Here is a 21,054-nt window from a genome sequence, read left to right as displayed (position 1 = left end):
AGAGTTTACCTGTTCGGCGTGAAGACGTTTAATCTCCTCGACAGCCTGTAGTCCCATTTAGCCACTTGTTAGCAAAGTGGCTAAATGTTATCATAATTGAGTAGTTTTATTAATCAGTTTTAACTTCTTGATGACTATGTTAATTAAATTAGACATTTACAGTTATCTACAGCAGTATTTTAGACTGTCATTGGTCATCTGTTGAGGGGAAGATGGCTATTGACATGAAATCTGTTTTTAAGAAATGTCTACTGAATGGAAGGATATTGAAAACACTGTAGCAGCTGAAAACAAACCCTCTTCATCATTTGCCGAAGGCAGAGATAGAGCGTGGTTTTAACCAGTGACACGTTTATTGTCAGTATTGTTTTTAAGTTTTAAATAAAAGAAAGATACTGTAGGTCTTACTAGAAAATAAGCCATTGACTATTTCAACCATGCTAAAACTAAGAGGCATGAGAATTTGTGCAAATTCAGTGTTTTAAATCTTTACAATTGAACTACTCAAGTGGTCTTATTTAGATCACTTCTCTTTATTGTTCAGAGTTACTGTGACTATGACACATTTCTGTGTCAGAAATAGTGACTTTTTCAGTCTTTCAAAATTTCAAGTTTGATTTTTAATACTGTTACTTGTCATTTCTAGCTTAATTATTCTTGACTTGCAATTGTGTTTAGTGAAAATTGTTTTAAAGTAAATCCTAAACCGTTTTTCCCCCTCAGTGTTTATAATGGCATTCGTTGCAATAATAATGCTGTGGTTCACAATGAAAAGTAAATCAGTAGCCTAAAGTTTTGTAAGTTTTCTCAGGGATAACAGACACCAAACACAATTCAGAATACAATGTGGCTGATCAGTCTGAAGTTTATTGTAAATGCTTCATTGTATGTGTATCAGTATGTTTACCCATCTGCATAATGGTTTATATGGATAATACGCAGGGTGCAAGATGCTGGCCTGTGACTCTGAGCATTTCACATACCTTTATTTGTCAGATGTGCACTCTATATCCATAAAAGATAAAAAAGAGACATAAATGCCAAAACGTTGTGAATTGTTTGAGGGGAAAAAATTTCCATGAATCTGCCCCAGATTGAAAATTAATAATTGAGTGTGGTTTTTGGTTATCTTGTTCTAACATGACTGTTACATTTCCATAATGTGACCTAAACATGTAAATAAAAAATGATAAATAGAGACATTTCATTGAGTTGATGTTTTAGGCAGCACTAAAAATTAATAACAAAGTCTGACTTGCATCCATTAAGCATTGATCTCACATCTATGCACAATCTTTGTATACTGAAATACTTTGTATAATTGTATACTAGGCTGTTTATGACTTTAATACATTTGTTAAGTGCTTAAATTGTTATATTTCTGGGATGTCTAAAGAATATCATAGCAAACCAAAGCTCTTGTTTATCAGGACTGATGGGGTGGGAGTATATTAGGTGTTTTGCCCAGAAACCCTCACAAAAGCAAGACATTTGACACTACAGAGGTTTGGTGTCAGGGCTTTTTCGGTCATCGTTCTCAAAGTGAGGCTGTCTTGATTTCGTCGTTCGCCTCGGTTTCTCACACTGTGACCAGACAGATTTCAGATCATATTTACCACTGCCTCTAAAACTAGTAGTTGATTCAGGATATCAGCTAGTATCGCATGTATTTAGTTTCACTGTGTGACTTTCGGTCTGTGCTACTTTTAAATGACCCGCTCAATTGCAACTCGCCTTACAGAATCAGACCTAAAGAAAGTGAAGAAGAAATAATATCAGTGCACAAGCTTCACAGTGAATAGAAATGCAACAGAATAAAAAGACACTCAGACAATTAAGAGAGAGTATGAATATGTAAAGCCTTGTTATAGCTTTTATGTGGCAATTTCTACCATGATGAAAAAGGGGTGGTATAGAAGAAAAGAAAATCAAGACAGCTGACACATTACTACTTTGTAATAACTGAGATGTTTATTCACTTTTTTGGAAATGATGTGAAATGATGAACAGATCCCTGAAAATAGCCTTGTGATGTTTTGTGCTTTGTCTACACTTATCACAAGGATATTGGTGTCACTTTTGAGCCAGACTCACTTTTTTCGTTCTTCAATCTGTTCAACTTCACTGGATTCATCCACCACCTTTCCATTAACCATGGTCTGGGTGACCACCTTGACAATCTTCCTGGTTCTCACTTCAGGCTCTTCTGCAAAAGGCAGAAAAAAAACAATAATAAAACTAAGAGGCATGAGAATAGATGCGAATTCAGTGTTTTAAATCTTTACAACTGAACTACTCAAGTGGTCTTATTTAGATCACATCCCTTAATTTATTGTGCAGAGTTACTCTCAAAGAGTTTTGTTGTAAAAAAAAAAATGTTTTTTACATTTTCATTGTTACTGACAAGGAAAAAAATAGACTTCAATGATTAGCAAGACGTGTTGTCATACTATCACACTATTGTCATGCTGTCAGCAAAATTCATGGCAAAATTCTCAAAACTGCAAATATCTCAAATCTAATGTACAATATAAAACCATCCCAACAAATGTTATTTATCAAGTAATAAATCAAACCATTGTTTTAGCCAAGAACAGTTTTTACGTTAAACTTTCTATTTAATAAAACATATAAACACAAGTAACAACTTGACTCAACTTGACATTTTAGGTTAAAGTCTTCATTCATAGCCATATAGTTGACACTTTTCTGAATGTACAACAGTGTTTTGTTTCATTGTGTCCACTTATTTTAAAAGTTATGCCAAAATTATGATATTATTGTAATTTTAGATTTTGATAAAAAAATATTACATTTTAAGAGGGTTTTTGTGGATTTTATAAAACCACTACTCGAGAAAAAAAGCATCAACAGTATATTTGCAAGTATTAAATAAACTGAATATATGTTGAGTTTTAGTCTTTATGGAGTTTTATAGTCTATAGAACTATCCATTCAGACTTACTTTTAGGAGTGGCCATCTCTTTTATCCTGAAAAACAAAAAGGAAACAAATATCACATCTGATTTTAAATGTCAAAGACGCTTCATTCTGCATCATCCGTTATGTACTGAACTGTAATGTGTCGATGAAAAACAGCTTTTTTCAGCTTTGAGAAACCTCTCTCAGTTCTTACACTTCCTCTCCATCCATCAGACTTCGGTAGGTGGCAATCTCCAGCTCCAGGTTCTGTTTGATACGCAGTAACTGCTCGTAATCAGTTTTGATTCTTTGCATGTCCAGGCGCAGCTGTGAGAGCTCGTCCTCCAGCTGTGTAAGTGTGCCCTGAAGACGCTCAATCTCAATCGCGTACTTCTGATTCGTCTCTCCGAGGTTCCCCTCAAGAACACCAACCTGAGGTGGGCCATAACATTCATAACATTTTCAATGTGAAAGCTCAAAGTGCACTGTCTCTCAAAGGTTTTTAAAGAACTCTCTTATGCTCACCAAAGCTTCATTTATTCGATCAAAAATACAGTAAAAACAGTAATCTGTTGAAATATTATTATAATTTACTTTTTTTGTTGTTATATTTTAAAATGGAATTTTCAGCATAATTCTTTACTCCAGTCTTCAGTGTCACATGATCCTTCAGAAATCATTCTAATATACTGATTTGCTGCTCAAGAAACATTTATAATGTTACAAAAGTTTTGTATTTTGTGTACTTCTGTTATTCAAATACATTGTTTTATTTGGAATTTTCTCTTCATCAAAGAATCCTAAACACATTGATAATAAGAAGAACTGTTATTAATAATTGAGCACCAAATCAGCATATTAGCATGATTTCTGAAGGATCATGTGACACTGAAGACTGGTGTAATGATGTTGAAATTTCAACATAAATCACATTTTAAATATATTGAAATGTATTAAATTTAATCAAATAAATGCAGCCTTGGTGAGCATGAGAGAAACATTACAAAAACATTAAAAAAAACATTTTAAAAAATCAAAAAATCATATTCACTTTTTATCAGTTGTGTACATAAAATATGATGATAAGTTCGTAACCTGATAAATTCATTGAATGTTTTATTTAGAGAAATGTTTTAGGTCAAAATCATTAAAGGTGATCACTATCAAGAATTAACTGCCCTATCTAAAACCAGCATGTGTGAACGACTATTGAACAACCTGCTGAAAGGTCTTTATCACCTGTCCAAGCCATGAAATGCAATGTGTTTTTAGACTGTCATCACATGTATTAGAGAAGGATTTATTATACAGGAGTAAACATTGTTTGCATGAGGACGAACAGCAGATGTGAGGGGAGTGTGGTTTCCTGTGCTGAAGAGCTAACCTTGACGCATTCTCTGGATATTTGTTGACAAACTATGGACTAAATTATTGCAGAGTCCAAAAATAAATAAAAAAAGAACCTAAAAAGAAAACACTGCAAGAATATAATGCTTCAAGAAGGTTGGGGAGATCTATTTTTGCTATAACCTCTTGAGTTCAAGCAATTCAATTGGACATTTGTACAGGTATACAGTGTCTTCCCAACCATACAAACTACTGAATGACTTCCTTTGTGTTCTAAAGACATTCAGAGCTTTTCAGGGAGATGTTAGGGTTGAGGCTTTGGGAAATTAATTTCATCTTGGGAGAAAATGGCACCAATTTTTTATGGATGGAAGAAAAGTAGTAGCCTAATGTAAATATTTTCACTGAGCTATTTGTCTGGAAACTTTGTTGTTATCTTGTATATAAAGCGCTCCAAAATACTTCAGAACATTTTAGAGACAAGTGACTGTTTTTGCCTCTTCCCAGGGATCAAAGATCTGGTTGCAACAAGATAACATATATGTATCAACTATAACAACTTCCTCTCTCTCTCCTTCAAAAAGTGACATTGCTTCCTTAAATATCATATATACTGTAAGGGGTTTTAAAATCTAGGATTTGGGGACCCCCAGTGAGCAGCAAGAAAGTACTTGATAATTCATGAAAATGTTTAAAAAAAAAAACATTTACAGAAATATTTGTCTATCACTCAAGACAAAAATATTCTGTTATGTTACTAAAATTTTAATCTCAAATACATATAGACTGGTAGCCTAATAAAAAGTAAATATTTTCCAGATAATAATTTAACAATTCAGTTTAGCATGATGACAATGTAAAAGTTAATAATTTTGTCACGATGTGGTTGAAGCAAGGAGGAAGCAGGATCCACATGCAGCACGCTTTATTCAGTAAACTGAAAACTCTACAAAGACTCAGACTAGGAACAGGAACAGGACGACCAACATCGACAGTACATGGAACGGAAGAGGGCCTGGGGACTGAGTGAGAACTGGTAGCCAGGGGGGAGCAGGCTGTGCTGGCGACCAGGGTGGAGCAGGGAGCTCAGGAGGCCAGGGTGGACTAGGCAGTTCAGGGGGCCAGGGTGGGGTCGGTTGTGCAGGCGACCACGGTGAAGACCCCTCAAGTGGACCTGGTGGAGGAAACCCTTCGGGCGGCCACGGCGGAGATGACCCTTCGGGTGGCCACGGCGGTGAAGACCCTTCGGGCGGCCATGACGGTGATGACCCTTCGGGCAGCCACGACGGTGAGGACCCTTCGGGCGGCCACGGCGGTGAAGACCCCTCGGGCGGCCATGGTGTAGAAGACCCTTCGGGCGGCCATGGCGGTGAAGACCCCTCGGGCGGCCATGGTGTAGAAGACCCTTCGGGCGGCCATGGCGGTGAAGACCCCTCGGGCGGCCATGGTGGTGAAGACCCCTCAGGCGGCCATGGCGGTGAGGATCTTTCTGGTGGCCGTGGGCCCCTTGGCGGCCACGGTGAGGACCTACTGCCCCCTAAAAAAAAATTATTGGGGCCATCTACGGGGTCATAGGCTGGAGCAGGCACCGGCTCAGGAGCATACACCGGCTCAGGAACGAACACCGGCTCAGGAGGAGCAGACACCGGCTCAAGAGGAGACACCGGCTCAGGAGGAGACACAGGCTCAGGAGGAGACACCGGCTCAGGGGATACTGGTTCGACGGCGGCCATCTTGTCCAGAGAATGGTCTCTGGCTGAGCAGACAAGACATGAACAGTCTCTGGCTGGGCAGACGTGACTTGAACAGTCTCTGGCTCTGGGCTGGACAGGACCAGCGGTGAGGGCTCTGGGCTGGACGGGACCAGCGGCGAAGGCTTTGGGCTGGACGAGACCAGTGGCGAAGGCTCTGGGCTGGACGGGAGCAGCGGAGAAGGCTCTGAGCTGGACGGGACCAGCGGCGAAGGCTCTGGGCTGGACGGGACCAGCGGCGAAAGCTCTGGGCTAGGCTCTGGCTGGACAGGCTCTGGCTGGACAGGCTCTGGCTGGGCAGGCTCTACAGGGCTGATGTGGAGTAGAGGCTGACATTTTTTCGGGAATCCCACGGGTCACGGGATTCCCGTGGGATTCCTGCAGGATGGGAGTCATCTTTGCTATCAATCACGGGATTTGGACGGTACAGGATAAATGGTTAACGGGAGCAGACGGGAGCGGGAATCAACCAATAGCAAAGACGACAAAAAAAGAAAAAAGTAAATGCATCATTTTGTAGTTTCCTTTTAATACGCCTACAATGTAACGCAATTAAAAAATAACTACACGACCCAGCCGTCCCAGAAGCCATCAGTGCTTTTTGTCACGGCTTACCGCCGAAATTCAAAGAGCAGTGATGGAGGGAGCTAACAGCCGCGGAGAAGTCGATGTGGCAAAAAATGATTTACAGCGCAAAGTCAGAAGTAATGACATGTCTATTAAGTTCACAGAACTGGTCGGAAAGTCTGAAATATTAATTAAGTTTATGAGAGTAGAATGTGACGGTGATAGCACAATGTACGCTGCTTGTAAGACATGCTTAGTCTTAGTCAAGTACGCAAGTGATTCCGGGACGAGCGGTCTGAAGAAGCACACTTGCAAGGCAAATTCGGGAAAGAATCAGGCAAGCATCGCTTCGTTCATCAAGCGAAAATTGCCGTATATGGGAGCGATACAGGAGCGGGAGTCAGTTTAAACAGGAGCGGGATGGGATTGGGAGTCAATTTACCAGGAGCGGGATGGGATGGGATTATTTTTTAAACTTTGGTCTGGGAGTGGGACGGGACAAGATTTCTTTCTATGGGAGTGGGACGGGACAGGAGTGAAAATCCACTCCCGTGTCATCCTCTAATGTGGAGCTCAGGCTCGACAGGGCTGACGTGAAATGAAGGCTTGGCAGGAATAAGCACCGGCAGGTCGGTCTCGGCAGGACTGACGTGAAGGAACTCAGGGTGCAGTACTGCGGGTTTGCGGGGTTCTTCATCCGCCAAGCCCACAGAAAATATAGCTGCTTTTGTATTTTAGGAAGATGATACCTCAAAAAGGGATCATCTATTTTGGGGTCCTTGTCATTATAAAGTTTTAAAACCCCTTTCATACTTCATAAACATACACCAGAATTGCAACAAATAAGCTGAGATTAAGTTTGGACAAATATTTGTGAAAGATAAAAATTTGTCTTATATATATATATATATATATATATATATATATATATATACTGAAGGGGGTGGATTGGAATCCACTGCTGCTTCAATGTATATGTAATGATTGATTATATTTAAGGTATTAATCAATATTTTTCCTTCTAAATATCAAATGAGTTGAATGACTTCTCTGGAGATTTCACTTTATTTATATAAGTTACCAGTGTGATTACTGAAATGTTCTTTTCATGTATTCTTTAATGTCTGTATTTGATATCTGAATGCAGTGCTTGCTTATTTAACCCAGCTTCCAGAAATGAAATAGGGACTTGTTTTAGGTTTGAGAAAGGTCTTCAATGTGTTAAAACATATAGGGGTCATTGAAGCCAATAGTTTAAGGGGCCATTTCTTTGTTAAAGCCTTTCTTTCCAGTTAGACTAAAGTTTAGCTATCCTTGAGAGAAAGAACGCATTATCTTGATGTTTTGAGATGACTCTCCTGTTTATAGTGAGAGCCTGGCCAAATCCAACCTTGGAAAAGCTGTGTGTCGGTGTGTGTTAGTCTTCTTGGTTACAGGTTAAGGAACCACTGGCATTATTGGAGATTGACTGAGTTGTTGTTCTGGACATGCTGGCGCCCAGCAACCCAAATCTGCGACCTGGAAGGTCATGACGTGCCTAACTTCAGCTGCATAATCGATGGAGATATGCTTCAGTCTATCTGTATATGTGTGGAAAATTACTGTGTTTATCTATTTCATAGCCAATGAGAATCATTCATCCGGTAAGCAATGACGTAGCTTAGACCTTGGAAATCGTATAACTGCTGTGATCTTTGTAACTGTAAGCGGGGCGGCCTACGAACTCCTGTGCGAGTATTGAAGCTGACTTCTGCTGATGAAACTGCAAACTATCTTCAGTAAATATTTTCTTTAATTTTTTATAATTCTGACTCTGGGTCTTCATTCTTCATATCTGGTTCTGGGTCTTTAACTGTACACCCCTTACAATATATATATATATATATATTAGGGATGTAACAATATATCATGCCACAATATATCGCAATATGTATCGTGGATAGTGACAATATATATATATATATATATATATATATATTATGTGCATAGTTCAACCAAAATAAAAATTACTGTGTGAGAATTTTTTTTTAAGTCTTCGGAGTTTTAGTGTCAGTACTATATGATAATGTACAGTAAGTCAGTACAGTCCTGATAATGCCAAATGTCGTAAGTTGCTAGTAAAAAGTTACCTAAATTATTTTAAATATATATAGTCTGTGACACAGTGCAAGCATATTAATCTGAAATAATTCTGTATTTTCAGCTTCAGGATCATGAATATTTTTATTATGGTGTCACTATTGTCCTGTGCATTGGGTTTCCAGCACTAAGTCCAAGCATTTACACCCACAATGTAATATAAAATTAAGCATTTTATTCAACAGTACATTTTTTGCTAACCTTTTACCCCATGTCTTGTAGTATTGCAATAATATCGTATCGTGAGTTTAGTATCGTGATATGTATTGAATCGTGACATGAGGTTATCGTTACCTCCCTAATATATATATTTATATATACAGTTGTTTTGCTGGTTTGCTGGTCATGAAAAGAATATATATATATATATATATATATATATATATATATATATATATATATATATATATATATATATTTAAAAGATAAAATAAGATGTCATCTATATAACATTTTTTATATATTTATATTTAATGAAAGACATCTTTGCAGCATGTTCATGACCAGCCAAACAACAAAAAAAGTCAAGAAAAAATAAAGTGGGAGACACCTTTTTCCTGGAACTTATGGGGATACAACTATTCACAATGTCCCAGTGTTCTGAAGTCAAACACTGGCATGTGATATTAACAAATATATTTTACTTCTTGATTTGTTTCAATAGCGGTAAATGTCATGCAAAAATATAGTGGACATACAAACCACAGCAGTTTAACCTGCAACCTATGCAAAAACGTAAGCATAGTCACATATTAGCCCTTTGACCAGATTGAACCCAGCAGTTAGGATAAACGCTCATTGGTATCACCTGTTTGCGGAGACTATCCAGTTCCACCTCTAGCGCCTGCAGGAAGCGTCGTCTTTCACTGAGCTCACTCTGAGCAGATCTCAGAGCCTCGTTGCTCTCCTTCACCTCCGACTGCACATTCTCCAGCTGTCACATATAAACCCACCACACGTGCTTATTGTGTTACAGAACACACCTGTGTTTGCATTCAAATCATCAGTCTATAAATAGATGTTGTGGATGTGTTGGCTGTTGGATTGTACTCTGACCTTCTTCAGATACCACATCTCAGCATCCTCTTTATTCTTCTGTGCGATGCTCTCGTACTGCACCCGTAGCTCCGCCATTATGGCTCCCAGGTCTGGGCCCTGGGCTGCGTACACCTCCACGTTCACTTGCTCGTTGGCTAGACGGGTCTTCAGAAGGCTCTTCTCCTTCAAGGAGACAGACAAATCATTTTCAATCTCGCCAGATAGTTAGGCACTTAAAATATTAAAATTGCACTACCCTCTTAATGCTTTCAGGTCTGTTTTGACCCAGAAAAGGTAAAGAAAATCCATAGTTTTTAGTACAAACATGAAAATGTGCATATGTGTTAACTATGGAAGTAAAATGATGGCAAATGTTTTTGAAACAAAAAAGCTTGTTGAATTGCACTACTTGAATAAAATATGCATTGCATTAACCCTGCTTGCGTTTTAATGCACTGTAGTCTATTTAAGGGCTTGCATTTTTATAGGCTGAAATTCAACATGGTTGTATATTTAAGCTGTGAATATTTCAATTCCAAACATTTCACACACATTTTCATTAATGCAAATTCGATATTTTTTATTAATGATTTATTACAAATTTTGAATTTATATCGGGGAACAACATAATCTCGTTCACTGTAGAGAAAGCTGCTTACATGTGTAAAAATGACTGTGAAGACTCAATGTTAACACAGCTTTTGTGTCTTTATCAGCTTTTTCATTTACTGGCCCTGATGAACATCACAAATACTTACAAGCTCCATTTCTGTAAAATCGTTTTTATGAATGAAAACCCCTTGCTCTACAGGTTTCTTCGTCAACACCCGCTTGCACCCCCTGCTGGTGAGGGTGACTAACAGCTGAGATTGTCAATCGGCAATCTACTGAAATTCCTGCCGTTCCAGGAAGTCAATGTTGAATTTTCTGAATTTGTGGAAGCGAATTTGTAAAGCAAAATAAAATGGACTGAAAATTGCCTATCTAATATTAGGCTATGGGTTGTATTTTTAAACACAATTAATATTTTGGAAGTAAAATCTGAAAGGTGAATATGGATTATTGAATTGTTATTAATGAAAACGTGTGTGAAATGTTTTGAATTGAAATATTCACAGCTTAAATATACAACTAAGTTGAATTTCAGCCCATAAAAATGCAAGCAAGGTTAATGTAAGGCATATTTTTTCAAGTAGTGCAATTCAACAAGCTTTTTTGTTTCAAAAACATTTGTTATTATTTTACTTCCATAGGAAACACATTTATTTTTTCTTATTAATAAAATGTAAAAGAAATATATCCATTTAAACTACATTTTTAGTTTAGAACTTTTCCATTCTGGTCTGTTTTGGACGTGGCTTTACACATGAAATAATGCTGAATTATTAGCTTTTTTTTTCATCTATTAGGCCTAGTTAGATTTACTTCTGTAATTACTTCTCAAATTACTTCTGTAAAAAGAAATTAGCCTTTTTCCTACACACACACACACTTTTTCGTTGTCACTGGGAATGCATTTTGTTTATAAACATGCTTGCGCAGGCACACACACAATAATTCTGAAATTGAAATAAAATGACAAATTAAATTAATGGCTCTTAGTATATCAAAAGTTCATAGATCAAATAGTCTAAATTTGAAAAAGAATCGAATCCACATTTCACTCGGATGCCATCGAACCATTGCAGCATTAAAAGTTGATTCAGTCTATTTCTTATCTTTTCTCATGAAGTTTATGCAATTAAAATGAATATTTGTTTTCTTTTGAAAACATTTAAGAGTAATTCTGATGTTGATCCCCTCCTGGAACTGCCACCTTACCGTGGTGGAGGGGTTTAGATTGGGGCTCGTATGCGAGCGCCTGGTGGCCGGGCCTACCCCCATGGAGCAACGTGGGGCCACCCTCCCGTGGGCTCACCACCTGCAGGAGGGACCGTAAGGAGCCGCTGCAAAGTGGATCGGGTGGCAGTCGAAGGCGAGGGCACCGACGACCTGATCTCTGGACACAGAAACTGGAATTAGGGACGTGGAACGTCACCTCGCTGGCGGGGAAGGAGTCTGAGATTATGCGTGAGGTTGAGAGAAACCGACTAGAGATAGTTGGGATGACTTCCACGCAGAGCATGGGCTCTGGAACCACACTCCTTGAGAGAGGATGGACTCTTAACCACTCTGGAGTTGCCCATGGTGAGAGGCGGCGGGTTGGTGTGGGTTTGCTTATAGCTCCCCAGCTCAGTCGCCATGTGTTGGAGTTCACCCCGGTTGTTTATGCCTACGGGCCAAACGGCGGTGCAGAGTACCCGGCCCTCTTGGGGTCTCTGGGAGGAGTGCTGGAGAGTGCTCCAAATGGGGACTCTGTCGTTCTACTGGGGGACTTCAACGCCCACGTGGGCAGCGACAGTGACACTTGGAGGGGTGTGATTGGGAAGAACGGCCCCCCGATCTGAACCCGAGCGGTGTTCTGTTATTGGACTTGTGTGCTAGTTACAGCTTGTCCATAAAAAACACCATTTTCAAGCTTAAGGGTGTCCATCAGTACACGTGGCACCAGAACACCCTAGGCCGGAGGTCCATGATCGACTTTGTGGTTGTTTCATCCGACCTACGGCCGTATGTCTTGGACACTTGGGTGAAGAGAGGGACGGCGCTGTCAACTGATCACCACCTGGTGGTGAGTTGGATCCGATGGCGGGGGAAGAAGCTGGACAGACACGGCAGACCAAAACGTACTGTGAGAGTCTGTTGGGAACATTTGGCCGAGCCCCCTGTCAGAGACATCTTCAACTTCCACCTCCGGCAGAGCTTCGATCGGATCCCGAGGGAGTATGGAGATATTGAGTCCGAGTGGACCATGTTCTCAAACTCCATTGTCGATGCGGCCGCTTGGAGCTGTGGCCATAATGTCTCCGGTGCCTGTCGAGCTGGCAAATCCCCGAACCCGGTGGTGGACACCGGAAGTAAGAGATGCCGTCAAGCTGATGAAGGAGTCGTATCAGGCCTGGCTGGCCTGTGGGACTCCTGAGGCAGCTGACAGGTACCGGCAGGCCAAGCGGAGTGCAGCCCGGATGGTTGTGGAGGCAAAAAATCGAGCCTGGTAAGAGTTCGGTGAGGCCATGGAGAAGGACTACCGGTTGGGCTCGAAGAGATTCTGGCAAACCGTCTGGCGCCTCAGGAGAGGGAAGCAGTGCCCTACCAATGCTGTTTACATTGGAGGTTGGCAGCTGTTGACCTCAACTGGGGATGTTGTCGGACGGTGGAAGGAATACTTCGAGGATCTCCTCAATCCCACCGACACGTCTTCCATTGAGGAAGTAGAGGCTGAGGGCTCGGAGGTGGACTCGTCCATCACCCTAGCTCAAGTCACCGACGTAGTCAAGAAGATCCTCGGTGGGAAGGCACCGGGGGTGGATGAGATCCGCCCTGAGTACCTCAAGTCTCTGGATGTTGTGGGGCTGTCTTGACTAATACACGCCTCTGCAACATCACATGGCGGTCGGGGACAGTGCCTTTGGGCTGGCAGACCCTGGTGGTCCCTCTTTTTAAGAAGGGGGACTGGAGGGTGTGTTCCAACTACAGGGGGATCACACTTCTCAGCCTCCCCAGAAAATTCTATGCCAGGGTACTGGAGAGGAGAATTCGGCTGATAGTAGAACCTCTGATTCAGGTGGAACAGTGTGGTTTTCGTCCCGGTCGTGGACCAACACTGGACCGGCTCTATACTCTCTTCAGGTTGCTGGAGGGTTCATGGGAGTTTGCCCAACCAATCCACATGTGCTTTGTGGATTTGGAGAAGGCATTCGACTGTGTCCCTTTTGGCGTCCTGTGGAGGGTGCTCTGGGAGTATCGGGTACGGGGCCCTTTGCTAAGGGCTGTCCGATCCTTGTACGACCGGAGCAGGAGCTTGGTTCGCATTGCCGGCAGTAAGTCAGACTTGTTCCCGGTGCATGTGGGACTCCGGCAGGGCTGCCCTTTGTCACCTATTCTGTTCATAATTTTTATGGACAGAATTTCTAGACGCAGCCCGGAGGGTGTCCGGTTTGGGGACCACACGATTTCGTCTCTGATTTTTGCGGATGATGTTGTCGTGCTGGCCCCATCAGACCGGGATCTTCAGTATGCTTTGATGTAGTTCTTGTAACATTTAAAATTTTAAAAATTTCTACAAAAAAAATAATGAATTAAAAATGGGCAATAGCATGGTAAAAATTTGGTTACATTCAAAACTAAAAAATGTGTTCCTTCACTCATAGATAAGAAGATACAATATAGATTTAGTTGAAAAATATTAAGATTTTTAAGAAATTCACACTAAGAAAAAACATTATTTTAAGAACTGTTCACTGAAAGGTTCTTTGGGGAACCAAAAATGTTTGTTTTATTTGATAATAGTATTTGTGCTTTCTTCAAAAATGAATGCCAGTTGATTTGATATTTTTTTATATAATGCAATGATAAACTATAATAGTAAGATATTAAAATAACACTGGTTAAATGCTACATTTCAGTGGCGCCACACCTGTCTGTCCAAACAATTCTTCCCCTACGCTATGTTTGTGGACATGGGTGTGTGTGTGTTTATGTGTGTGTTTTACACACTGATTACTCTATATATTTATCTAAAGAAAACAATTCATAAGGGTGTTGCTATATGTGCTATATTGATATACTGTGAAGGCAACATGATCTTGCTCAAAACATCTTTGTAATAGGATATTCAAACTAACATTGTCGTCACTGTATGTTTATGGATTTTTATATTGTAGAGAAGTGGTTAGGTTCATAGTTGGGCAATAAATATATATTTGTAGAAATATAATATAAAGGATTCCTAAAGACTTTAATTTGTTGTGTATGTAAATTATTTTAACACCAAGGTCAGATTATTCCTATCACATAGAGCCTCTTTCACCTAGATATCATAATATAGAGACTGTGTCTGTTCCCCGAATTTGGAAATCCAAAAAACGTCCAAACCGATCTAAGGTTAAAAATGTAATTGATATTCAACAAATAAAAAATAGGTATAATACAGATGAGCAAACGATAAAGCTTAGGTTGCTGAATATTCGATCCCTTACTTCAAAAGCGCTCATAGTTAATGATATGATTTCAGATTATAACCTAGATGTGCTGTGTATGACAGAAACCTGGCTAAAACCAGACGATTACTTTACTTTAAATGAGTCCACCCCCCATGATTACTGTTATAAACATGAACCTCACCTGAAAGGCAAAGGGGGAGGTGTTGCTGTAATTTATAGTAATATTTTCAAAACCACTAAAAAATCTAGTTTTAAATATACTTCTTTTGAAGTGTTGGTGCTTAATGTAAAAATATATAATGTAAACGATAAATCAAGTTTGAGAAATCTGCTGGCAACTGTATACAGGCCACCAGGGCACCATAAAGATTTTATCAAAGAATTTGCTGACTTTTTATCAGAATTAGTATTGACTGCAGATAAAGTCCTAATTGTTGGTGATTTTAATATACATGTAGATAATGGAAAAGATGCAAATGGGATTGGCATTTAAAGACATTCTTAACTCGATTGGAGTTAGACAACATGTGTCAGGACCTACTCATTGTCGTAATCATACTCTAGATCTAATATTATCACATGGAATCAATGTTGATGCTGTTGAAATTCTGCAGCAGAGCGACGACATCTCAGATCATTATCTAGTCTCATGTAAATTACATTTAGCCAAGGCTGCAAAGCCAACTCTGTGTTACAAGTATGTTAGACCTATCACTTCTGCCACTAAAGATTGCTTTATCAATAATCTTCCTAATCAATTTCATCGTCTCAGCATCCCAGATAGCTTAGAAGAACTTGATATTGCAACAAAAACTTTTAACTCTCTCCTTTCCAGCACTTTAGACCAGTGTTGGGGAAAGTTACTTTTAAAAGTCATGCATTACAATATTGCGTTACTCCCCAAAAAAGTTACTAAGTACGTTACTTAGTTACTTTTTATGGAACGTAATGCGTTACATTACTTTTGCGTTACTTTTTCTCACCTGCATGGGCTTGTTTGTTTGTTTTTTAATAACAGCTAAAACAATCTATTTTTGCCAATTGTTAAGGCCCTTTCACATCAAAAGTTAAATGAATAAGCCTAAGGCTGAAGGAAATGCATATTTACTACTGTACAGTAGAGGGCGCCGCTCAAACAAACCTTTCAGCTGCTGCTGTTCTTGATTAAATAACAATAGGATACAGGAGAAGGAAGTTCAACACTCTTATTTCTAAACCTAATCTAAAGCCATTTTTGCTTATTAGTATGGTTGAATTAGATCATTGTAGGTCAGCAGCAAAGACATTGGTTAATAAAGTGAGATTAAATACATAAAGTATATTTGTGTAATTTAACATAGTTAATTATAAAACTTTTGCACAAAATTCTGAGATTGCATTTGACTGTTTTTATTCATTTTGAGGAATACTGAATGTTTTTGTGCAAGTGAGATGAGTAAATGCATGTTCAATGCAAATGCACACAACACCTAACTTTATTTCTCTCAACATGGGGACAGGAGAGCTGTCAATTAATAAATGTGAAAAAGTAACTAGCGTTACTTATTTGAAAAAGTAACTCAGATATTTTGTTGTAAATTGAAAAAGTAATGCGTTACTTTACTAGTTACTTGAAAAAGTAAATCTGATTACGTAACTCAAGTTACTTGAGACACGGTTGCTCCGTTACGCTTAAAGAAGATTAAAGAAAATAATCCAACACCGTGGTACAACGAGCACATCCGGGCCCTTAAGAGAGCAGCCAGAAAAATGGAGCGCAACTGGAAGAAAACAAAACTAGAGGTATTTCGGATTTCATGGAAGGAGAGCTCGATTGCTTACAGAGAGGATTTAAAAGCTTCTAGATCTGCTTATTTTTCAACCCTATTAAAAGAAAATAAACATAATCCAAGGTATTTTTTTGAAAAAGTGGCTACACTAACGAAAAAGAAAGCTTCAAGCCCAGAAGTTTCCAAAAAACACAGCAGTAATGACTTTATGAACTTCTTCACTTATAAGATTGATAATATTAGGGACAAAATTATAACTATGCAACCGTCTACTACAGCATCGCATCAGGGAGTGCATTATAGTCTCCCTGAGGTAAAATTTGATTCATTTGTTGCCATAGGAGAGGAAGAATTTTGCAAACTCGTTAATTCATCTAAATCGACAACATGTATGTTAGACCCCATACCGACTAAACTACTGAAAGAGATGCTTCCAGAAGTCATAGATCCTCTTCTTAACATCATTAATTCGTCTTTGTCTCTAGGATACGTACCAAAAACCTTTAAGCTGGCTATGATTAAACCGCTTGTTAAACAAACGCAACTTGATCCTACAGAATTAGTCAAATACAGGCCGATCTCAAATCTACCTTTTCTGTCAAAGATACTAGAAAAGGCAGTATCCTCACAACTGTGTTCCTTTCTTGAAAGAAATGATATCTGCGAGGATTTCCAGTCAGGATTTAGACTGCACCATAGCACTGAGACAGCTCTCATTAGAGTCAAAAATGATTTGCTCTTATCATCCGATCGTGGTTGTATCTCTCTATTTGTGTTACTTGATCTTAGTGCTGCATTTGACACCATTGACCACAACATTCTCTTAAATAGACTAGAAAATTATGTTGGCATTAGTGGAATTGCATTAGCATGGTTTAAATCATATTTATCTGACCGCTATCAGTTTATAGCAGAGATGAAGAGATGTCTTATCGATCACAAGTTCAGTATGGCGTACCACAAGGCTCAGTACTAGGACCGCTGCTGTTCACTCTGTACATGCTACCTTTAGGAGATATCATTAGGAAACATGGAATTAGCTTTCACTGTTATGCTGATGATACTCAGCTCTATATTTCTTCCAAACCTAACGAAACTCACCAATTCACAAAATTATCGGAATGCATAGTTGATATCAAAAATTGGATGACTAGTAATTTCCAACTACTAAATTCTGAAAAAACAGAGATTCTAATTATTTGACAAAAAACTTCCACACGTAATAACCTAGAATACCGTCTAACACTTGATGGCTGCTCTGTTAAGTCTTCGTCGTCAGTTAGGAACCTGGGTGTGCTCTTTGATACCAATCTTTCATTTGAAAGTCCCGTGTCTAGTGTCTGTAAAACCGTATTTTTCCATCTTAAAAATATATCTAAATTATGTCATATGCTCTCATTGACAAATGCGGAACAACTAGTTCATGCCTTCATGACATCAAGGCTAGATTATTGTAATGCTCTACTGGGTGGTTGCCCTGCACGCTTAATAAACAAACTACAGCTAGTTCAAAACACAGCCGCTAGAGTTCTTACCAGAACCAGGAAGTACGACCATATTAGCCCGGTTCTGTCAACTCTGCATTGGCTCCCTATTAAACATCGTATAAATTTTAAAATATTGCTGATTACTTACAAAGCACTAAATGGTTTAGCTCCCCAGTACTTGAGCGAGCTCTTAACGCATTATAGTCCTTCACGTCTATTGCGATCTCAAAGTTCTGGCCAGTTGATAATACCTAGAATATCTAAATCGACTGCTGGCGGTAGATCCTTTTCCTATTTAGCACCAAAACTTTGGAACAATCTTCCTAACATTGTCCGGGAAGCAGACACAGTCTGTCAGTTCAAAGCTAGACTAAAAACACATCTCTTTGACCTAGCATTCACATAACACTCTATAGACTTCTATAATTCAATATTAGGCTGCTTAGATTAGGTCAGCCAGAACTGGGAACACTTCCCTTAAATCCTGATGTACTTGTTACATCATAAGAAGAATGGCATCTACTCTAATTTTAGTGTTTTTGTTTATCCCGAGGTTTTCCCGCAGCCTGCCGGATCCAGGCCATTTCCAGATCTGACGAAGGACTTTCGCCTGGACCTTATGACAATGCAGTGCTGAAGTGCCAACTAGCCTCTCCCTATGGAGGATCCCTATACCACTCTACAGATAAAGCGTTTTGGAATTTTTCGGTTCGCGTACCTACCCAAAGTGATAAGATAAAATAAAATTCTGCATCAAAATTTATAGACAAGACAAGTAGTTTGTTTAGGCATGGTTTGTAAGGAATTACAAACCTGCGCACATATATTCAAACGCACATAACTATAGAATAAATTCTTAATGCGCATGTGAACACCATCAGCGTCTATCACAGGTTCAGGTTTAAAGTCTGTTTAGAGAGAACGGTGTCGTCTTAACGGCACCTACTTTAATAACAAATGATCATTTAGACGGAAGTGAATCAATCAAAACTAACTTTAGCTGGAATTTTTTTTTTCAAGAACCACTATAAAACCAAACCAATCTCTGTTACCTTAAATTATATGTTTATCTCTGTAAAGCTGCTTTGAAACAATCTACATTGTTAAAAGCGCTATATAAATGAGTATAACTTGACTTGACTATTTTCAGGTGCTGTGCTGTCAATATATATTGTGCATTATTTTCGGCATATAAACATACAAAAATGTATGTGCAAACTTTATAAACACTAACAAATATCAATAAAAGCATGTTTTTTTGTGTTTAACCTCATCATGATTCTTCTTCAGGAAATAGAGCTCCTCTTTCAGACTGTCCAGGTCTCCACGGAGGGTTGCGATGATCTGATCATGATCAGATTTGGCTCGTCTCAGAGCATGGCAGTCTCTCTCAACCGACTGGCAAAGGGAAGCTTCTGCCTCCCATCTGTTTATAAAGAAATAATATATACCAATTAAACCTAGAGAATTAAAACAAAATGGTAGAATACATTTCATAAAGGATCTTTCTCAAGGATTATAAGGAGGAACAAAAAAAGCAAAACTCACTTGACCCTAAAGTCATCTGCTGCAAGCTTGGCATTGTCAATCTCCAGCATTATACGAGCGTTCTCCAATGTCTTTTTCCTCACCTAGAGAGCAGAAGTTTGATTGTAACTGTCTGTAAAGACACAACTGAACATTCTTGCAACGTTATTGTCTTAACTAAAGCAATAAACAGAACTTAAATTCCAACCGAACCTCTTGTCCGATTGCATGTGCTTGAGCCATCAATCCCTCAATGTCGTGACCCTTGGGTGATCGCTCAGTCATCAACTGTTTAATCATCAGCTCCAGGTCAGCGTTAGACTTCTCCAGAGTGCGCACCTTTTCCAGATAGCTGGCAAGTCGGTCGTTTAGACCTTGCATGGTCTCCTTGTCACTGGCACCAACTCCCAGACTGTTCAGTGAGAGGTTGCTTAGGATGTTTAGGCCATTTCCCAGAGAGGTGGAACGAGACAGAGACAGACTACTGGGTGAGGAGAGAGACACTGGGACTTTAGAGCGTCCCCGAACCCCAAAATCACGCATAGACATGCTGGAGAAAGACGGTTGCCGTCCAAGAGAGTTACTGTGCATTGAGAAGCTGGAGGTCATTGTGCTCGCAGAACCAGAGAGGGGGTTTCTGTGATCTGTTGGTAAATAAGTATTAATTTTTTGTTATACTCTGAATGCAGCTTGTCGTTCATTTATGGCATATGAAAACTAGAAAACCCAGAATACCAATAGCGCTCCATTTTTACCTTTCACTCTTCATTTGCATGTGCTTACACAGGTTTGTAATATTTAAGGAGCTATTTAATGCTTTAAATGTTATGCTGCAGTGAAGAATTTAAAATTTACCAAAAATTGTTGGAGATTTGGGAGAACATTTTATTAATTACATTTTAATGATAAAATCCCTGTCTTCACACAACAACAACAAAAAGGTAAACAAAGAAGAACAGAGACTTTGTGAAGATGAAATGTAATACTTACATGTATTGTATCCAAATGTAGTGCAGCTCCTGTGTGTTGGTTTTGTCCAGAGAAGAACTGTTAGCTTGTATTTGTAGTTGCTGTGATGTATGTGCTTGGACTCCTCCTGAATAGCTGTTGACTATGGAAGTCTATTGCCAGCCAATCACATCCCTCCACAGGTAAAGGATATTTCCTGACTGAAACCAAAAAATAAACACAATGATATTTTCCCAAGGCATCATCCACAGATTACATTGCACATTTTATTTTGAAAAATGTCAGTAACAAATTATGAAGACTTAGTAAGACGTACACACACAAAATATTTCTGAAAAAGGTTAATACAATGAAATTCAAAAGAGTCCATTGTTGTTTTGACCCCAAAATATCTTCTTTTATGTTCCACATTAGAAAAGTTTGGAACAACATGATTTGTCATTTTTGGGTGAAATAACCCTTTAAGATAATTAACTGACAATTATGGTTTATAATA

The 21,054-nt window shown here is 39.2% G+C and overlaps 1 protein-coding gene across 1 annotated transcript; it reads right to left on the bottom strand.

Annotated features, from left to right (window-relative positions):
• Positions 1-837: 837 nt before the first annotated feature.
• Positions 838-20,712, bottom strand: krt1-c5 (keratin, type 1, gene c5). The gene is made up of 10 exons (XM_077231032.1): positions 20,580-20,712; positions 19,803-20,233; positions 19,611-19,693; positions 19,332-19,488; positions 9,783-9,947; positions 9,535-9,660; positions 3,137-3,354; positions 2,966-2,991; positions 2,095-2,206; positions 838-1,749 (listed from the first exon to the last, which is right to left on the bottom strand). Exons 2-10 carry the CDS (start codon positions 20,196-20,198, stop codon positions 1,707-1,709), a joined length of 1,326 nt encoding a protein of 441 aa, XP_077087147.1. The 5' UTR covers positions 20,199-20,233; positions 20,580-20,712; the 3' UTR covers positions 838-1,706.
• Between the last annotated feature and the right edge of the window lie 342 nt (positions 20,713-21,054).

Source organism: Siphateles boraxobius, unplaced genomic scaffold (genome assembly GCF_051911475.1).
Source record: "Siphateles boraxobius isolate OS27281-9 unplaced genomic scaffold, OSU_SipBor_1 16, whole genome shotgun sequence".
Lineage (NCBI taxonomy): Eukaryota > Metazoa > Chordata > Actinopteri > Cypriniformes > Leuciscidae > Siphateles > Siphateles boraxobius.
This window is presented reverse-complemented; position numbering and strand designations above follow the sequence as displayed.

Bases quoted from the DNA above. Each gene is read 5' to 3' on its own strand.
- krt1-c5 (XM_077231032.1), bottom strand. From the start codon at position 20,198: ATGACCTCCAGCTTCTCAATGCACAGTAACTCTCTTGGACGGCAACCG. The intron at 2,992-3,136 runs GTAAGAACTGAG...TTTGTTTTTCAG, and splicing joins CTGATGGATGGAGAGGAAGT to GATAAAAGAGATGGCCACTC. The intron at 1,750-2,094 runs GTGAGTCTGGCT...CACTTTCTTTAG, and splicing joins CAGATTGAAGAACGAAAAAA to GTCTGATTCTGTAAGGCGAG.